Below are 16,792 nucleotides of genomic sequence, written 5' to 3' on the forward strand. Positions count from 1 at the left end.
TAAATGTAAAAATATACAGGCTTTAGCAGAAAAATAAAAACATGCTTCACAGTGCAACAGGTTGGTATTATAACCATAATATCACCAAAGGCCATTATAAGGTATCACATTGGCCAGTATTAATTCTATCTCGGAGGCACACTTTTCACCAGAATTTTGTGTGTCACCTCAAATTCAAGCTTTTCTGATCCAATCCACAGTTCACAATAACCAGAATAACCTTATATCAGTTTATATTACAAACACCATTCACTTAAGGAGGATCTCTGATACATTAGCCACCAAAGAAACGTTACAGGGAACAAACAGGTAGTATGTCGGCTTGAGTCCACAGCGCAAAAAAAGTCACAAAAAAGTTAGTACAAGTCCAAAGATCCCGGGATGTCAAAAAAAAAAGGTAAGTATGGGGGATTCAGATGTCCATGGGCGAGGGGTCAGTGTATGTGCGCCGTGTTGAAGGGGGGGGGTGTATGGGGCTGAGTGTGAGGGTGTCTGCAGATACTGGTCCTACCACACCGCAGAGTGCAGAAAAACCTGTCCACTGACCACAGGATATCCTGGTCTCTCAAGATCCAGGTGGGAAGGCTCGCCATCTGTCTCACTGGACAGGTCCTTAGAAGAAACAAACCAACACAAAAAACCCAACCTGTCAACAGACAGGGTCCGAAAATATCAGGAGATACCACTTTAAACAGTCTGTCTGACCTGTTTTAACATCATGGAACCAAAACTAACAAACCTTATGAATTAAAATGATATGAAATACTGTAAATTCCTTTTATCTGCAGCCTAACGTTTTTTAGTGTAAATGCCCTTTAACAGTGCAAATTATAAATGTGATACTTTAGCTGCCATAATAAACAACTTTCTTCACAGGTGCAAAATAAGTTGATTCAATTCACTGCGCAGACCTTTAAATAAACCTTAAATCCAACAACACTGAGTAACTCAGACTACAATAAATCCTCCAGCAAAGTGCTGAGTATCAGGAAGCTCTCATAGAGGGGCATTCATTGTGCTCACCGGTCTCCGTGAGGGTTAAACACCGGAAACAAACATGCTGGCGTCCAGGAAGGCCACGGTGCTCCGGGTCCGTGCAGCAGGACACGAGGAAACCGTCGGAAATGTCCGCACTTTCAAACTAACGAGAGCAGACGAGACAGACTCAGTCAGAGCAGCAGCGAAAGATGGCGCGAACAGGTTAACAGGTACCCGGCAGCTACTGAGCTGAACGAACTCACCTGGAGCCGCTTTCACGAGCGACCACTCACGTGACACTTACGTTGTCTTCCGAAGACTCTGCCTCAGTCTTTCCTTCCGGTTTCTCCCGTTTCTCTGTCCGTTAATTCACGTTTGTCTAGAAGCTACGACGCAGCGCGAGCTGCCTCTCTGCAGGCACGAAACACCCAAACATGCTACCCACAAACCTGTGCAGGTGGGCGGAAACTACCTGCAGTAAGCGGCTCTCTGATTGGCTGAACTATCATTGTCTCTGCAGTATCTATTGGATGGAAATAAGAAGAACAAAACAAAATTAAAAAATAAGAACAGATGTGGCACGTTTTCTTGAGTAGGATTTCTAAGGCATAGTAATTTGTAGTTTGTACCTTGTTTCCTTTTGCTTTTTAACCATATATACTCTATTACATTTTAAAGGTGACAATAGCATGTCCAAAAAACAAACGGAAATGCCATACTATAGTAGGCGAAAAATGTCAAAATATGACATGTCCCAAAAAAAGCTGAAAAACGCATAAAATACAGTGCAGAAACATCTCACAGCATAGGATTTTGCAGCCAAACACACCATAATATAGCATGTAAACAAAACGAGGAAAAAGGCTATACAACATTATCACGAAATATAGAGGTCCGGAGCTCCGCCTCCAGCTGAGTCACACAGGTGAGCCGCTTCCTGGAAGGACCCGGAGCTCCGCCTCCAGCTGAGTCACACAGGTGAGCCGCTTCCTGGAAGGACCCGGAGCTCCGCCTCCAGCTGAGTCACACAGGTGAGCCGCTTCCTGAAAGGACCCGGAGCTCCGCCTCCAGCTGAGTCACACAGGTGAGCCGCTTCCTGGAGGGACTCCACATTCAAAAGGTGTATTTGCCGTTTGCACGTGCACAGACGGCCGTACAGGTACTCGGGAATATTCTGTGCGAGCTCAGAGTCAGTGTGGTGAAAAAACAACAAAAGAAAACAAGAACCAAACAAATGATACTAATAAATATTTAAAGGAAAAGCTACAAGCTGTCGCACAGTAAACACAGTAAAGTACAATGAAAGTCACACTGTAAAATGCAACCAGTTAAAATAAGTTACTGACCAGGGCCGGCTCTGCCCAATTTGGTGCCCTAGGCTCCCTAACCCTAACCCGCACCTCCGCACCCAATAACGACACATCACGTACCCACACATAATTTAGGAACATGTCACTGTTTATTTATTGGTAATGTTGACTTAATGACTGGCGTGGCGGCGCCCCTCCAGCAGATGGCGCCCTAGGCGACCGCCTATATCGCCTATGCCAAGAGCCGGCCCTGTTACTGACTATAAATAAATGCTGCTGCTTCCAGCCCAAAGTTTGGACCGTGTTGCAGTTTTTGTTGCACTTTGTCCTGAGCTGATAATCCTGCAGCAGCATGTGGGATTTTACAGCCATCAGGTCAACATGGAGGGACCTTCCCAGCCAGCAATGTTTGCTTCTGAAAACGTTCTGACAATGTTACAGTGCAACCAATGTTTTAGTTATGTTTTCAGCAGCAAGATAAACCAAGCTAAATGTTACCTTAAAGTTCAGGTAACATTCTCTATTCACATCAAAAACTGTTAAAAATGTTTTAATGTTCACATATCACATTACATTTTCATTATAAATGTGTGCTCTCAGTCCTCAGTAACATTTTCTGAATGTTGCTTTGGAAACGTTCTCTCTTTGTTCTCGTGTAACATTGTGGGAACGTTTTCTAAAAGAACATTTTCGGATCTGTCACTTTTCAACATCACCAAAACATCCTCTGAACGCTGCAGCTCAAACGTGTTCATTTAACCTCACAGGAACATTATCTGAAACGACAAACACCCATAAAACGTTCTTTGAACGTTACATTAAAATGTTTTCTTTAAAACATTATTACAACTTGTAGTCAGTGTTGTGGGAACGTTCCCTGCCAGCTGGGTTGCCTGCTGTAGTTTTTCTGGTTAAAGTTTCTTCCTGCCTCACGTGAGAATTTGGATTTTACAAACTGGAGCTGGAACACGCTTTATTCAAGACAACACAACTTTATTTACAATCAAGCAGAGACAAAATCAACATTTCATTTGTATCTGGACAAACATGTGATGGCAGAAATATTTAAAGTGGGAATGATTCATGTTTTCAGAGATTCACAGACACACAGACTTTATATGAAAGAGATCAAATGACTCAACATGGAAATGAACCACAGTTTCATTTCTGACGTGTTTTCTGCTGTATTTGTGGGAAACTATATATTTATAACCTCCAGCTGTTGTATGATAATATGTATATAATCATTGTGTTGTGTTTTTATTCACACAGCGTCCAAACTCTGATGGTTTTAGGGTTTTTCTTCTGAAGAGGATCAAAGTCTATAGGAGAGTTTACACACTGATGCTTCTTCAGGACCTTCATGAGTCCATCATCTGTCCTCTAGCGCCTCCCTCAGGTCAAACTCACATCCTACACACAGTCTGGGACCTCCCATCAGCTGTGATCCTCAACACACTGAACTCTGTGATCACTGACAGGAGGAGACTGTCTGTCCTCCAGAGGACACAGAGACACTGAGGAACCAGGACAGAACCAGAACCCAAAGCCAGGATAAAGAGGTTCAGTGAATGTGGTGCTGAAGGTGTGGAGGTGGATCAGAGAGTCAGAGGAGACTCTGAAGAAGGACAGAGAGCCAGCAGGACAGTCCACATACACTGCTACTCTACCAGAGACAGAGGAGGAGGAGGAGGAGGAGGAGGAGGAGGAGGTGATGGGTGTTTCTCTGTTATTATGACAGACAGAGTAACCATCATCATCAGAGCAGATCAGAGTCCAGGACTGATCATTTCCTCCAAACCAACAGTCTGTACTGCGTCCTCTCCTGCTGATTCGTCTGTAACTCACTGATATATCAACTCCTCTTCTCCACTCGACCTCCCAGTAACAGCGACCAGTCAGACCAGTTCTACACAGCAGCTGAGACCAGAACTCAAATCTGTCTGGATGATCAGGATATGACTGATCCTCTCTCACATACGTCACCTCTCTGTTGTTTTTGGACAGTTTGAGTTTGTTGTTTACTGTGTTTGTGTCGACTGTGAGCTGACAGGAATCTGACGGAGAGAAGAAGACACAAAGTTATTGATTAGTTATCAGTTATTAATGGATCATGGCTGTGATGATGACATCAGAGCTGTGAATGAGTGATGTCACAGCGTGAAGAGTTAAAAACACGCTCACACGTCCTCAGATAAGATGCATTAAAGCAGAAGGAACGGCTTTAACAACACAATTATACTCTTCTGTTGTGATGAGGGAAACATCTCACAGATTACATCTCCACTCATTTTCAATGCTGTTAGCAGACTGGACAGGAAATGTCATCATACACGTGCTGCTCACATTTTTCAAAATAAAACTGTGAAGAAATAAAGTCTGCAGATGCTGAAAACTCTTGTTCTTTCTGTGGGCAGGCTGATCAAACTTTGATCCTTTGAGTTTTTCACTGTTTTATCACCATGAATTTTTGCTCTAATTTAAGTTGTCGTGTTTTTATAACTGTAACATCATTATGATCATTATCATTAACATCATTATGATTTTACCCTCAGAGATATAATTGACTATTATGATGATACAAGAAACAAATATTTGAATTATGTTGTTAATTTTTTTTATTTTAATGAGGAATTTTTTATTCACAAAAACATTTTTAGTTTCACGCTCCTCTTTATATTTTCTTGATTTATTTTAATTCAACACTTTCTTCTCTCTCACTCATAAATAACAAAAAAGCAACACATTTTTAGATTATTACAAAAACGTATTTGTTGAAACTCCTGATGTAATGTGAATACTGTATGTATTATCTTTATTACTGTCTGTGTCCTTTTATTAAATAACAATTTAAATATTTTATTGGTTTATATGCTGATATTATGTTTATTAATTTATTATCTTCAGTGCAGAATGTCATTTTTTAGCTCTCATGACTGTTTTTTTTGTTCTTGTTTGTCTGAATTATTTTGTTCATTTCTTCTGTTAAATAAAGCTTAAAAAAAACCTCATACTTCCTCAGAATATTTGCTCTGATTTATTTTGTCACACTTTTAATATCTTTAACATGACTTATGATTTTACCCTCAAGATATAATTGACTACTTTGATGATACAAGAAACAAATATTTGAATTATGTTGTTCATGTTTTTATTTTACCGGGGAAATTCTTTATTCCCTTTATTCAACCCAAATAAATTTTTAGATTTGGTGAAACTCCTGATATGATATTAAAAATGAAAAAAAAAAAAAAGAAAAATGATAAACATTTTATGGTTCAGGCTCTTTCTATTTTTTTCTTGACTGATTTAAACACTTTCCTCTTTTACTCTTTTAAATAACAGAAAAGCAAATACATTTTTAGATTTGGTGAAACTCCTGATATGATATGAAGAAGTATTTTTATATATTTATTATTGATATCTGTGTCCATTTAGTTGGTTTCTATCTTGATATTGTGATTATTTGTGATTATTTCTTATGTTGTGTGTACAATAGTCAGTCAGTCAGTGTTTCGTGCTCTCATGTATGTTTGTGTTCTTGTCTGTCTGACATGTTTTCTTCAGATTTCGTTAAATAAAGCTGCGATCGATAAAAAAACACACACTCACACTTCCTCAGACCTGGTCTCAACCATCGGACTCCAGCAGGCTCCGCCCTGAAAGGAGAAGCGTTCATTTCAATTAATTGATCATGGAAAAAATACCGTGTTAAAAACCCACTGATTAATGCCATTTTGTGGCGCTTTGACCTGGTGTCTCATTGAAGGCCACGGTGGCTTTGTGACAGAGTTTTTGTACCATCAGAGTACTTCGGCCTCTAAATATCACCGCCGTGTTAACAGGTTAGAGCAGCCACGCCGCCTGCAGGAGCGCTCAGACTCGTCTCAGCTTCCTGTCAGCTGCAGCACATCCACAGAAATGGCGGCTCGCTGATTTTTTTTGTCGTGCTGCGCCTGTCTTAGCAGGAATCAAGTGAAAATTGTGTTTTGATTATATTGACCCTATACCACCTCTTACTGCGGTTTAAAGTCTCTCTGTCACAGAGCTGCGGAAATAAAACATGTTTTTACTAAAAACGTCCCTGCTTCTATTTCAAAATAAAAGCCCTCTGACAGAATCCCATCAGTTGTTGACACAAGGCATTTTATTTTGAAATAATTGCTGGACCGTGTTGTTGACGATGCAGGAGCTGCATGATTTTGTAAATGAGGGAGATTTGTGATTATAAATGTGAATTTAATTTTTAAAAATACTTCTACAGCAAAAGTTGATGTATGTGATTAATTTAGATTAATTAATCAGCATGTAATTAATTATATTATTTTTTATTTTCACTTCATTCTCACAGCAGCCCTACTTATTATAGCATTTAAATTTGCAGATAAACAAAAGCAACCTGTGTTGATCGAGTAGGATGAATAAATGGATTCAGAGGACACGTTTGGATTTAGATCAAAGCTCAACCATCAGGTTACACAAAGATCATCTACAAATTATTTTTTAAATTGCAATAACGGGGCAGCCCCGAAACATACGTAAAATGTCTGCGGAGCATTTAAAGAAGAAAAAGTACAGTTATAAGAATTAACCATATGCATTTTGTAACGTCTACAAACTGCAGCACGGCCCCATGAATGAGCTGGAAGTTCATCAACTAGTCTGCTAAATATTTAGATGTGTTAGATTTGATCACATTTTATTTAATCTGGTTGACACACTTTGTATCCATGGCAACTGTTGCATTGATTCTTCTATGTGATAAATAAATCTGAAATAATAATCTGTTTATTATTTTTCTCACTCTGCTCTAAATATGAGACAAATCCGTGTGAACAGAAACAGCTGTTTCCTCTCGGCTGTGGAGCATTTGTGTGTGATGGTTACAGACGATGACTCGCTCGAGTCTGGAGTTTCTGTGTTGTAACTTTTTGATGAGTCGGCGTTCTTCAGCTCTGACTGTTTGAAACAGAAAATGAATCAAATGGAGGTTGACCTCAACAGCTGGCTGCACTAACATAAAAAATGATTATCACACCAGCAGAGAAACTATTCTGATATTAGAAAGAAAGTGAACCTGTTTTTAAAAACACTGTTTACTGAATAACTGTCTGTATGTGTTCAACTCTGAGTTAGTTTCAAAGTTCTTGAATCACTTTATGAATCTGAAAATGTCTCTCTGGTATTTCAGGTTCAAACAACAGAGGCAGAAAAAACAAATTTAGAAAATGTTCAGGAAAAGTTGTTCACAGAATCGAAAACCGATTAAACACAAATGGTTCAAACTTAATTGAAGAGAACATCTCTAAGTTTATCCATTCATAAACATGTGGATGAATCCTGACCTGAGAGTCTCCAGAGGACAGTGAGGACTCTTCAGTCCAGCAGACAGCTGCTTCAGTCCTGAATCCTGCAGGTCGTTGTTACTCAGGTCCAGGTGTCTCAGACTGGAGGACTGGGAGCTGAGGACAGAGGACAGATCTGCACAGCTTCTCTCTGAGAGCTTACAGACACTCAGCCTGAAGAGACAACAACCAACAAGAAGACAAAGAGACTTTGTGTTAAATCAGATCACAGCTGATCAGAAATCACAGGTGAAGAAAAGCAGCTGACGTGTTGTATGTTTGATGATGTGATGGATCACACGGTGGCTGATGTTCAGACTGCACAATATTCCTGTTTGTTTGGTCACTGTGTCAGATTAGACAGATTCATAAAATCTGATTATTTTTCTGTGATTTTCATCTGGTAGCTTCATTAGACTCCATTCTGGGTCCAGGTGCTGTTCAAACAGTCTGGTCCAGAATCAGGTCCAGCAGATGCAGTTTTGTGTCTCTTGTCATGGAGGGAAGTGTTAGATGATACGATGCTGAAGCTGCTGTGATTTATATGAACGTTGTATTTCAGTTTCCATGTAAACTATGAAACAACATTTCAAGGGAATTAATATTTTTTCTGGAGGCCAAAATTTGGCCCCAGAGCCACCGTTTGACTACGACTGAATAAAGACCAGCGGTGCTGAGGTCTGACCTGAGAGTCTCCAGAGGACAGTGAGGACTCTTCAGTCCAGCAGACAGCTGCTTCAGTCCTGAATCCTGCAGGTCGTTGTTACTCAGGTCCAGGTGTCTCAGACTGGAGGACTGGGAGCTGAGGACAGAGGAAAGAGCTGCACAGCTTCTCTCTGAGAGCTTACAGCCGCTCAGCCTGAAGAGACATTGAAGAAAGTCATTAATGTGTCTGTCCTCTCAGAGACAGTCATGTATGAACAGCTGTTTGAATGAATTAAAGTCTCTCTGTACTCACAGAGCTTTGATGGAGGCTTTGACCACTGGCAGCAGCCTCAGAAGAGCCTCCTCTGAAGCAGAGTATTTCTTCAGGTCAAACACGTCCAGATCTTCTTCTGATGACAGTAAGATGAAGACCAGAGCTGACCACTGAGCAGGAGACAGTTCATCTGTGGACAGACGTCCTGATCTCAGGGACTGTTGGATCTCCTCCACCAGAGAACGATCATTCAGTTCATTCAGACAGTGGAACAGGTTGATGCTTCGCTCTGCAGAGAGATCCTCGTTAATCTTCCTCTTGATGTACTCGACTGTTTTCTGATTGGTCCACGAGCTACTTCCTGTCTGTGTCAGCAGACCTCGTAGGTGTTTCTGATTGGTCTGCAGTGACAGACCCAGGAGGAAGCGCAGGAACAAGTCCAGGTGTCCATTTGGACTCTGTAAGGCCTTGTCCACAGCACTCTGGTAGAGACGTGTTGGTTCAGGTCTGTCTCTGAAGACTTTAGACCAACAGGATGTAGTTTGTTGTTCTTCCATCAGATTGACTCCAGAGTTGATGAAGGTCAGATGGACATGAAGAGCAGCCAGAAACTCCTGAACACTCAGATGGACGAAGCAGAAGACCTTGTCCTGGTACAGTCCTCTCTCCTCTTTAAAGACCTGTGTGAACACTCCTGAGTACACTGAGGCTGCTCTGATATCGATGCCACACTCTGTCAGGTCGGACTCGTAGAAGATCAGGTTTCCTTTCTGCAGCTGCTCAAAAGCCAGTTTTCCCAGAGACTCCATCATCTTCCTGCTCTCTGGACTCCAGTGTGGATCTGTCTCAGCTCCTCCGTCATACTTGACGTTCTTCAGTTTGGTCTGAACCACCAGGAAGTGGATGTACATCTCAGTCAGGGTCTCGGGCAGCTGTCCTCCCTCTCTGGTGTCCAACACGTCCTCCAGGACTGTAGCAGTGATCCAGCAGAAGACCGGGATGTGGCACATGATGTGGAGGCTTCGGGAAGTCTTGATGTGGGAGATGATCCTGCCGGCCTGCTCTTCGTCTCTGAACCTCCTCGTGAAGTACTCCTCCTTCTGTGGGTCGGTGAACCCTCTGACCTCTGTCACCATGTCAACGCACTCAGGAGGGATCTGATTGGCTGCTGCAGGTCGTGTGGTTATCCAGAGGCGAGCGGAGGGAAGCAGTTTCCCCCTGATGAGGTTCGTCAGCAGCACATCCACTGAGGTGGACTCTGTGACGTCGGTCAGGATCTCGTTGTTGTGGAAGTCCAGAGGAAGTCGACACTCATCCAGACCGTCAAAGATGAAGACGACCTGGAAGTCTTCAAACCTGCAGATTCCTGCTTCTTTGGTTTCAGTAAAGAAGTGATGAACAAGCTCCACCAAGCTGTACTTTTCTCTTTCAGCACATTCAGCTCTCTGAACGTGAATGGAAAGCGTGAACCGGATGTCCCGGTTGGCTTTGTCTTCGCCCAGTCCAGAGTAAACTTCTGTGTTAGGACCGTTTCCCGATGCCAGCCACTCCCTTTGTCATCACTGTTCTGATCGGTTGGTCTCGTCCAGGTGAGCCTTTAAAGACGTCTTCTTGTCTGATGGTTGTTTCTGGTCTGACTGGTTTCCTGGATGCTGATTCAATCTGTCTGACCTCATGTTGATCATTGACCTCTGCAGTCCCTCCCTCTGTGATGTAGAGCTCTGTGTAGATCTGATTCAGGAGGGTCGGGGTTCCTGCTTTAGCGATCCCTCAAACACACACTGGAACTTCTTCTTCAGGTTACATTTTAGTTCACGCTGACAAACTGCAGAATGACTTCCTGAATGAAAAAACAACAAAGAAGATCAATAAGTCAAAGAGGACATTTCAACAGGTCATGTCCTCACAGACTGAGTACATGAATATATTTTGGTCCGTCTCTTGAGACGTCAGTAAACGTCCCATTGATCCATCATGTTAAATCTGTATAGAAATCCTCTTACGTCTCTGCAGACAGTCAGCCAGCTCCTCCTGCTTCATCCTCCTCAGGAAGTTCAGGGTGATCTTCAGAAACGCCTCTCTGCTGCTCCTCCTCTGCTCCTCGTCCTCCCTCTGACTCTCAGAACATTCTGGGTAATCTGACGTCAGGACCTTCTGGATCTTCTTCAGCTCGTTCTTCACAAAAGTGACGATGTTGTCCTCCAGCTCCTGGAACAGATTATTAGATGAAGGACACAATCAGACATCAGATCCACGTTGGACACACTGACAGTCCACTGGTCTACAAAGTGCAGCACGGAGACGACTGTCAACACAACGGGTGGAGACGTCGTCGTTGGACATGAACAGACCGTAAATATGGAGTCCAGGTGTGTCTGATGCTGCCGGGCAGACTGACCACTGGGAACCTCTGAGCTCTGCTGGTCCACCCTGTGGAGGAACCATCAACAATCAGCTCACACTGAACCACCGACTGTAGAAGGTTTATGATTCTCAAACAAGCCGACAACACGGAGTTAAAAACACTGTGTTCAGTCATGATTGAAGATCAGATGTAAACAACACTGACAAGGATGGACGACTGATTCAGGATCTGTGTAACATCACGCCCATCTGTTTCATAAGTTTGAAGGTCTTACTCTGGGTCATCAGGACGGCGTCCATCTTTGAAGTTAATCAGACGACCCAGAGACCGATCACTCTTCATGGACACACAGCTGGGTACAGGAGACTTTTCTCTCTGCTGCTGAAAACTGACAGAAACAGTGAAGTTTACTGATCACAAAGTATTTCTACCTCTAGTTTCACTGATTTCATGTGAAAGTAAAACTTGTTTTATTGCCGTTAAAGGACCCTGATGTCCTCTGAGGACAGGGACGCATTTTCATTTATTTCATGTCTTTGACCTGATGATCTTGTTCCAACACTCTCGTACCTAAATCCAGCAAAGATCGATTTCCACTTCCAAAAAACGTAGATAACCGACCCCAAAATGTTTACCATCCTAACAGTCGAGGTTTTAAACACGTCCTTGACGTCATGAAACAGTTTCAGTCCAAAAGTACTGCTTTGGTTTGGGCAACAAAACTTCATGGTTAGGTTTAGAAAAAACATCATAGTTTGGCATTAAATAAGTACTTTTTCACTAATATATCGTGACACATGTGACGTGACATACGTGACATGTGTCTCTAGCGTATCATGCTACACATACTCACACGCTAGGATACGTTGTTAGTAAAATAAGTCAGCGTTGACTTTAGGACACAAACAGCAGTCTCCTGGGTAAAAGTCCCGTGTTTGTATGAGCCGCCCACCACCCTGAATGTGTTTCTCTATTTGAACAACTTTACGTGTGCTTTGTCACGTGTTCTGCTCGCTCACTTCCTCTTCTGCTCCTGCTGTGACTCCTACAGCCACTGGAGGGCGCCGCCTTACATTAATGTCAGCTGTAATAAGCTGCTGGCACAGTCCACCTGTGCGGTTGTGTTTTCAGTGAGAGCGGGCTGTAATGTTCTCTGTACTCATTCGACATTTCATTTCAGCTTACTGTGCAGCAGAGACGTCTCGTCCTTTCAGATCCATGCCTCGATCATGTGACCGCTCAGTTTTGGGGGTCAGGCGGCTGCAAATTTCTCTGGCTAGTAGCAAGACCTCTCAAAGTCTTTCAAAAACCTCTGCAAGTAGTTCCCTGATCTCTGCAGCTAGTCCTATAACACCTCCAAGTCATCCCCAGAACTTTGCAAATAGCATGAAAACCTACTCAAGTTGTTTCTAAAACTTTGCAGGTAGTTCCAAGACCTTTTAAAGTTGTCCCAGACCTCTGCAACCAGTCCTAACCTTTCCCAAAAAGTCACAAAACCTCTGTTGTTAGTTCCCAGACCTCGCTCAGTTGACCCAAGAAGTGTACAACTAATCCAAAGTCTTCTGCAACAAGTCTGCACAACTCCCCAAGTAGTCCCCAAACCTCTGCAGCTGGTCCCAAGACCTGTACTTGCCTCTGCAAGTAGTCCTAAAACCACTGCAGCTAGTCCCCAGACCTATATAAGTAGTCCACAAACATCTGCAACTAATTTCCTGAACTTTACAGCTATTCTCAAGACCTTTACAGCTCGTTCCTGGTCGTCTGCAGGTCATCAGTCATCAGAGACTGTACAGTAGGCGGCAGCAGGTGCTGTGTACAGTTAATGATTTACACACAAGAACACACTTACAGACCATTTACATGCAGTTACAGATGTTGTTTCTGTCATGTGTTGATCAGAAAGAAAACCAGATGTAAACAACACTGAAAATGATGGACGACCAATTCTGTATCTTTGTAAATGAAAGTCCATCTGTTCCTGTCAACAGTTTGAAGTTCTTACTCTGGGTCATCAGGACGGCGTCCATCTTTGAAGTCAATCAGACGATCCAGAGACCGATCACTCTTCATGGACACACAGCTGGGTACAGGAGACTTTTCTCTCTGCTGCTGAAAACTGACAGAAACAGTGAAGTTTACTGATCACAAAGTATTTCTACCTCTGGTTTCACTGATTTCATGTGAAAGTAAAACTTTTTACATTTTATTGCCATTAAAGGACCCTGATGTCCTCTGAGGACAGGGACGCATTTTCATTTATTTCATGTCTTTGACCTGATGATCTTGTTCCAACACGCTAGGATACGTTGTTAGTAAAATAAGTCAGCGTTGACTTTAGGACACAAACAGCAGTCTCCTGGGTAAAAGTCCCGTGTTTGTATGAGCCGCCCACCACCCTGAAGGTGTTTCTCTGATATTTGAACAACTTTACGTGTGCTTTGTCACATGTTCTGCTCGCTCACTTCCTCTTCTGCTCCTGCTGTGACTCCTACAGCCACTGGAGGGCGCCGCCTTACATTAATGTCAGCTGTAATAAGCTGCTGGCACAGTCCACCTGTGCGGTTGTGTTTTCAGTGAGAGCGGGCTGTAATGTTCTCTGTACTCATTCGACATTTCATTTCAGCTTACTGTGCAGCAGAGACGTCTCGTCCTTTCAGATCCATGCCTCGATCATGTGACCGCTCAGTTTTGGGGGTCAGGCGGCTGGTTCCAGGTCCTGGTCCGGGTCCAGGTTGATGGGTCCTGGTCCACAGAGAGGAAGACCAGCAGGGAGAGAAATTCAGTTTTTAATCTTCAGCCTCAGGAGCTGCTGAGAAACTCTCAGCTATCAACAGGAAAAGGACCAACACAGCAAAGTTTCACTGAACGTAGTGAAGAAAATGTGTGTGAGCGCCGAACAGCTGAAGATTATGTGGAAACAAGATGGAATTATGTGTCACGAGGAAAAGCCAACACTCGACGTCTTCATGCAGAGCTGCGATTTCAGCTCACGCTGTCTCCACATTACGTCTGAAACGTCCGTCAACACCGAAGACGGACGACTTCCCAACCGGGAATTCAAATTTTGGATTTTACGAGGTGAAATTTCTCAGTGGGATGTTTAGGATTTTAGGACGTTTCAAAGATTTCAGGACTTTGCTCACATTTGAGGATGTCTCTAGGACACATATAGCATTTTAGGACACTTCTAGTAGGTAAAGACATTCCAAAGTTTTTTGGGGAAATTTCTCAGATTTCAGGACGTTTCCTGGATTTGAGGACATTTTTAGAATTTGATATTTCTCAGTAGTATTTTTCAGATTTTAAGATTTTAAGACATCTCTAAGATTTAAAACATTTCTCATATTTTAGGATATTTCAAGGATTTTAACACATTTGGACTTAAGAACATTTCTCAGATTTAAGGATGTTTCTATGACTTTTTGCACATTTATAGGATTTTAAGACACTTCTAGTATTTAAGGTCATTCCAAGGATTTTAGCAAATTTCTCAGATTTTAGGAAGCTTCCTGGATTTGAGGACATTTTTGGGATCTTGGGGCATTCAGAGGATTTTAAGACATTTCAAGGATTTTAGGCTGAAGATATTTTTTCAGTAGGATATTAAGGATTTTAGGATGTTTCTCAGATTTAAGCATGTTGCTAAGATTTTAGGACGTCTTGAAGACATTTTTCATATTTTAGAAGATTTCCAGGATTTTAGGACATTTGAACATAAGAACATTTGTCAGATTTAAAGATGTTTCTAGGACATTTTTTGGTCAACAAGCTCTGTGTTGATGCTGTTTTATGCTCTCTGGCACCTTCTGGACACTAAAAGGACAAAAACAGTTCCCAGTGTGAGTCCCAGATTTGTCCCGCGGGCCGCAGGTTGAGCATCAGTGATGTGGAGGTTTGTTGTGAGTGAGTGTGGAGGTGAGAGAGCAGAGAAACAGGAAACAGAGAGTTCATCAACATGTTGAAGGTGAAACTGAATCAAATGAGACGTCAAGTGTTGAGTGAGATACCTTTTCATGCTGGAGATCACCTGCAGCGTCCTGGTGGAGACACACAGAGACAGAGACAGAGAGACAGACGTGTCCATCATGTAAAGCGTCTGCTGTCAGATTAGTTCAGTCTCCATCAGAGAAAAGTTGGTAAATGTATAAAAACTGAATATTTTCTGACAGTAAAAAGAAAAATGTACGAGGAAAAGAAATCAGATCATCTCTGAGATTCAAGAGGTAAAGATACAAAAAATAATTAATATTCTCTGACATTTAAGTGGTAAATGTACAAGAGCACACTTTTGAAGACCCACATTACAAAAGACTCGAAGAAGGCAGCAAATAAAGATATAAAACAAACGAACACAAAAACAATCACCGGAAAAAAACGTTTTGCTGATTAAAAACATTACAGTGAAGATGTGGTATTTGTAGTCCATCATGTGAACATTGTAGTTTCATCACAGCTGATCCACGTCAATAACATCCGCCGTCGTGACACGTGATCGTCTTTTCCTCATGAAGTCTCCTGCACACCTGTCCTTGACCGCGTGACCTTTTCTCTGGAGGTTCAGGAAAAGTGGAGGAAATTAGATTATTTGGACTTTTCGACCGCAGCCTCGCTATTTAAGGGGTCAACAGCCAACTTCCACTCCGCCTGAACTGGATTGGGACGGCCCTTAATATGGCGAACCTCCGCCTGAATGCGCAAACGGAAGGGGAGCGGGTGGGGCGCGGGGATCGGCGGGGACGCGGCCAGTTTGGGATTGAGCCGCAGAGGGCCTTTAAAACGCGCTCCCGACGCACCGAGCAGGAAGCTCCTGAGTGCGCGCGCCCTCATCTGTTGATTGACGCCAGAGACTGTATATGAAGATTTATGTTTATGTGACTATGTCGATATATTTATGTGATTTATTTCTTTATAAATATGATTGAATATGTGAATATGATATGATTCACACTGACATGCGCGTGCAGCTCACTTTTAAAACACGTCCCTGTGCGCGTGCGTGGCCCCTTCCCTGAGTTTGGGAGTTTGGAAAAGTGCGGAGTGACGCTCCTTACCTGCTCCTCACAGCTCCTCTCTGCTCCTCACAGCTCCTCTCTGCTCCTCTCTGCTCCTCCGTTAGTGTCACGGAGAAAGAAGTCAAAGCTTCAGACGGAGACGACAAACTGCGACACGACGAGTCAAAAGTGAAAGTTACTTGCAGACCAGAAAAGGAGGAGCAGAGCTGATCCTCCTCTCTGCTCCTCCTCACGGGTGCAGAGAGGAGGAGCAGAGCTCAACTGAGAGCAAAAAAAAAAAAAAAAGAAAGAAGGACAGAAAGAAAAGCTGAACTATTTTCAACACTAGTTTTTTTTCGGTCGGGATACTCAGTCCGGACTAAATGTCTGTCATATGCATAAACAACATGATCAAAACATGAGGAGTGAAAAGTAAAGCCCCCAAGGGTTAAATTCTATATAAATTACAATAATAATATGATATATAACTGACATCTCTGTCTGTCTAATCTTTAATCTTGAAAACATAAATATGAAAATGAAACAGAACCGATTTTTACTTTGATTGTGTGGTTTTTGGTCAAATTCAACAAAGTTTTTAAAACATTATTTTCTTCATTAGTTGTATAATTACATTGTTCACATGTATTTCTATGTGTGTGTGTGTGTGTGTGTGTGTAAAAAATATTTAAAAACTCACATTCATAATTGTTTTGATATGAAATAATTCATGAAGTTGATCCAAACTCTGCAGCAGTAAAATGGAGTTTCTGCTCTTTCACCAGCAGGTGATGCTGTTACTGTCAAAAATCACATGACAGGAGCTCTCAGCCTCAAATCAAATCAAATCAAATCAAATCAAATCAAATCAAATCAAATGTCAC

At 42.3% G+C, this 16,792-nt stretch overlaps 1 protein-coding gene, 1 long non-coding RNA gene and 1 pseudogene across 3 annotated transcripts; all 3 read right to left on the minus strand.

Annotated features, from left to right (window-relative positions):
• LOC121939544 (uncharacterized) lies at positions 1-1,455 on the minus strand. Its single transcript, XR_006105481.2, has 3 exons — positions 1,242-1,455; positions 1,024-1,141; positions 1-612 (listed from the first exon to the last, which is right to left on the minus strand). It is a non-coding gene; the product is annotated as an uncharacterized LOC121939544 (long non-coding RNA).
• A 1,805-nt stretch (positions 1,456-3,260) lies between these two features.
• LOC148187606 (neoverrucotoxin subunit beta-like) lies at positions 3,261-8,504 on the minus strand. Its single transcript, XM_088086876.1, has 5 exons — positions 8,482-8,504; positions 8,319-8,435; positions 7,634-7,846; positions 5,901-5,947; positions 3,261-4,345 (listed from the first exon to the last, which is right to left on the minus strand). Exons 1-5 carry the CDS (start codon positions 8,502-8,504, stop codon positions 3,726-3,728), a joined length of 1,020 nt encoding a protein of 339 aa, XP_087943002.1. The 3' UTR covers positions 3,261-3,725.
• An 83-nt stretch (positions 8,505-8,587) lies between these two features.
• On the minus strand, positions 8,588-16,331 carry LOC148187607 (protein NLRC3-like; annotated as a pseudogene). The gene is made up of 9 exons (XR_015778524.1): positions 15,969-16,331; positions 15,283-15,466; positions 14,925-14,954; positions 13,546-13,659; positions 12,920-13,033; positions 11,192-11,305; positions 10,904-10,982; positions 10,556-10,760; positions 8,588-10,392 (listed from the first exon to the last, which is right to left on the minus strand). The product of XR_015778524.1 is annotated as a protein NLRC3-like (transcript).
• Positions 16,332-16,792: the final 461 nt, after the last annotated feature.

This window comes from Plectropomus leopardus, chromosome 13, assembly GCF_026936395.1.
Source record: "Plectropomus leopardus strain MGB_pleo_1.0 chromosome 13, ASM2693639v1, whole genome shotgun sequence".
In the NCBI taxonomy this organism is placed as follows: Eukaryota; Metazoa; Chordata; class Actinopteri; order Perciformes; family Serranidae; genus Plectropomus; species Plectropomus leopardus.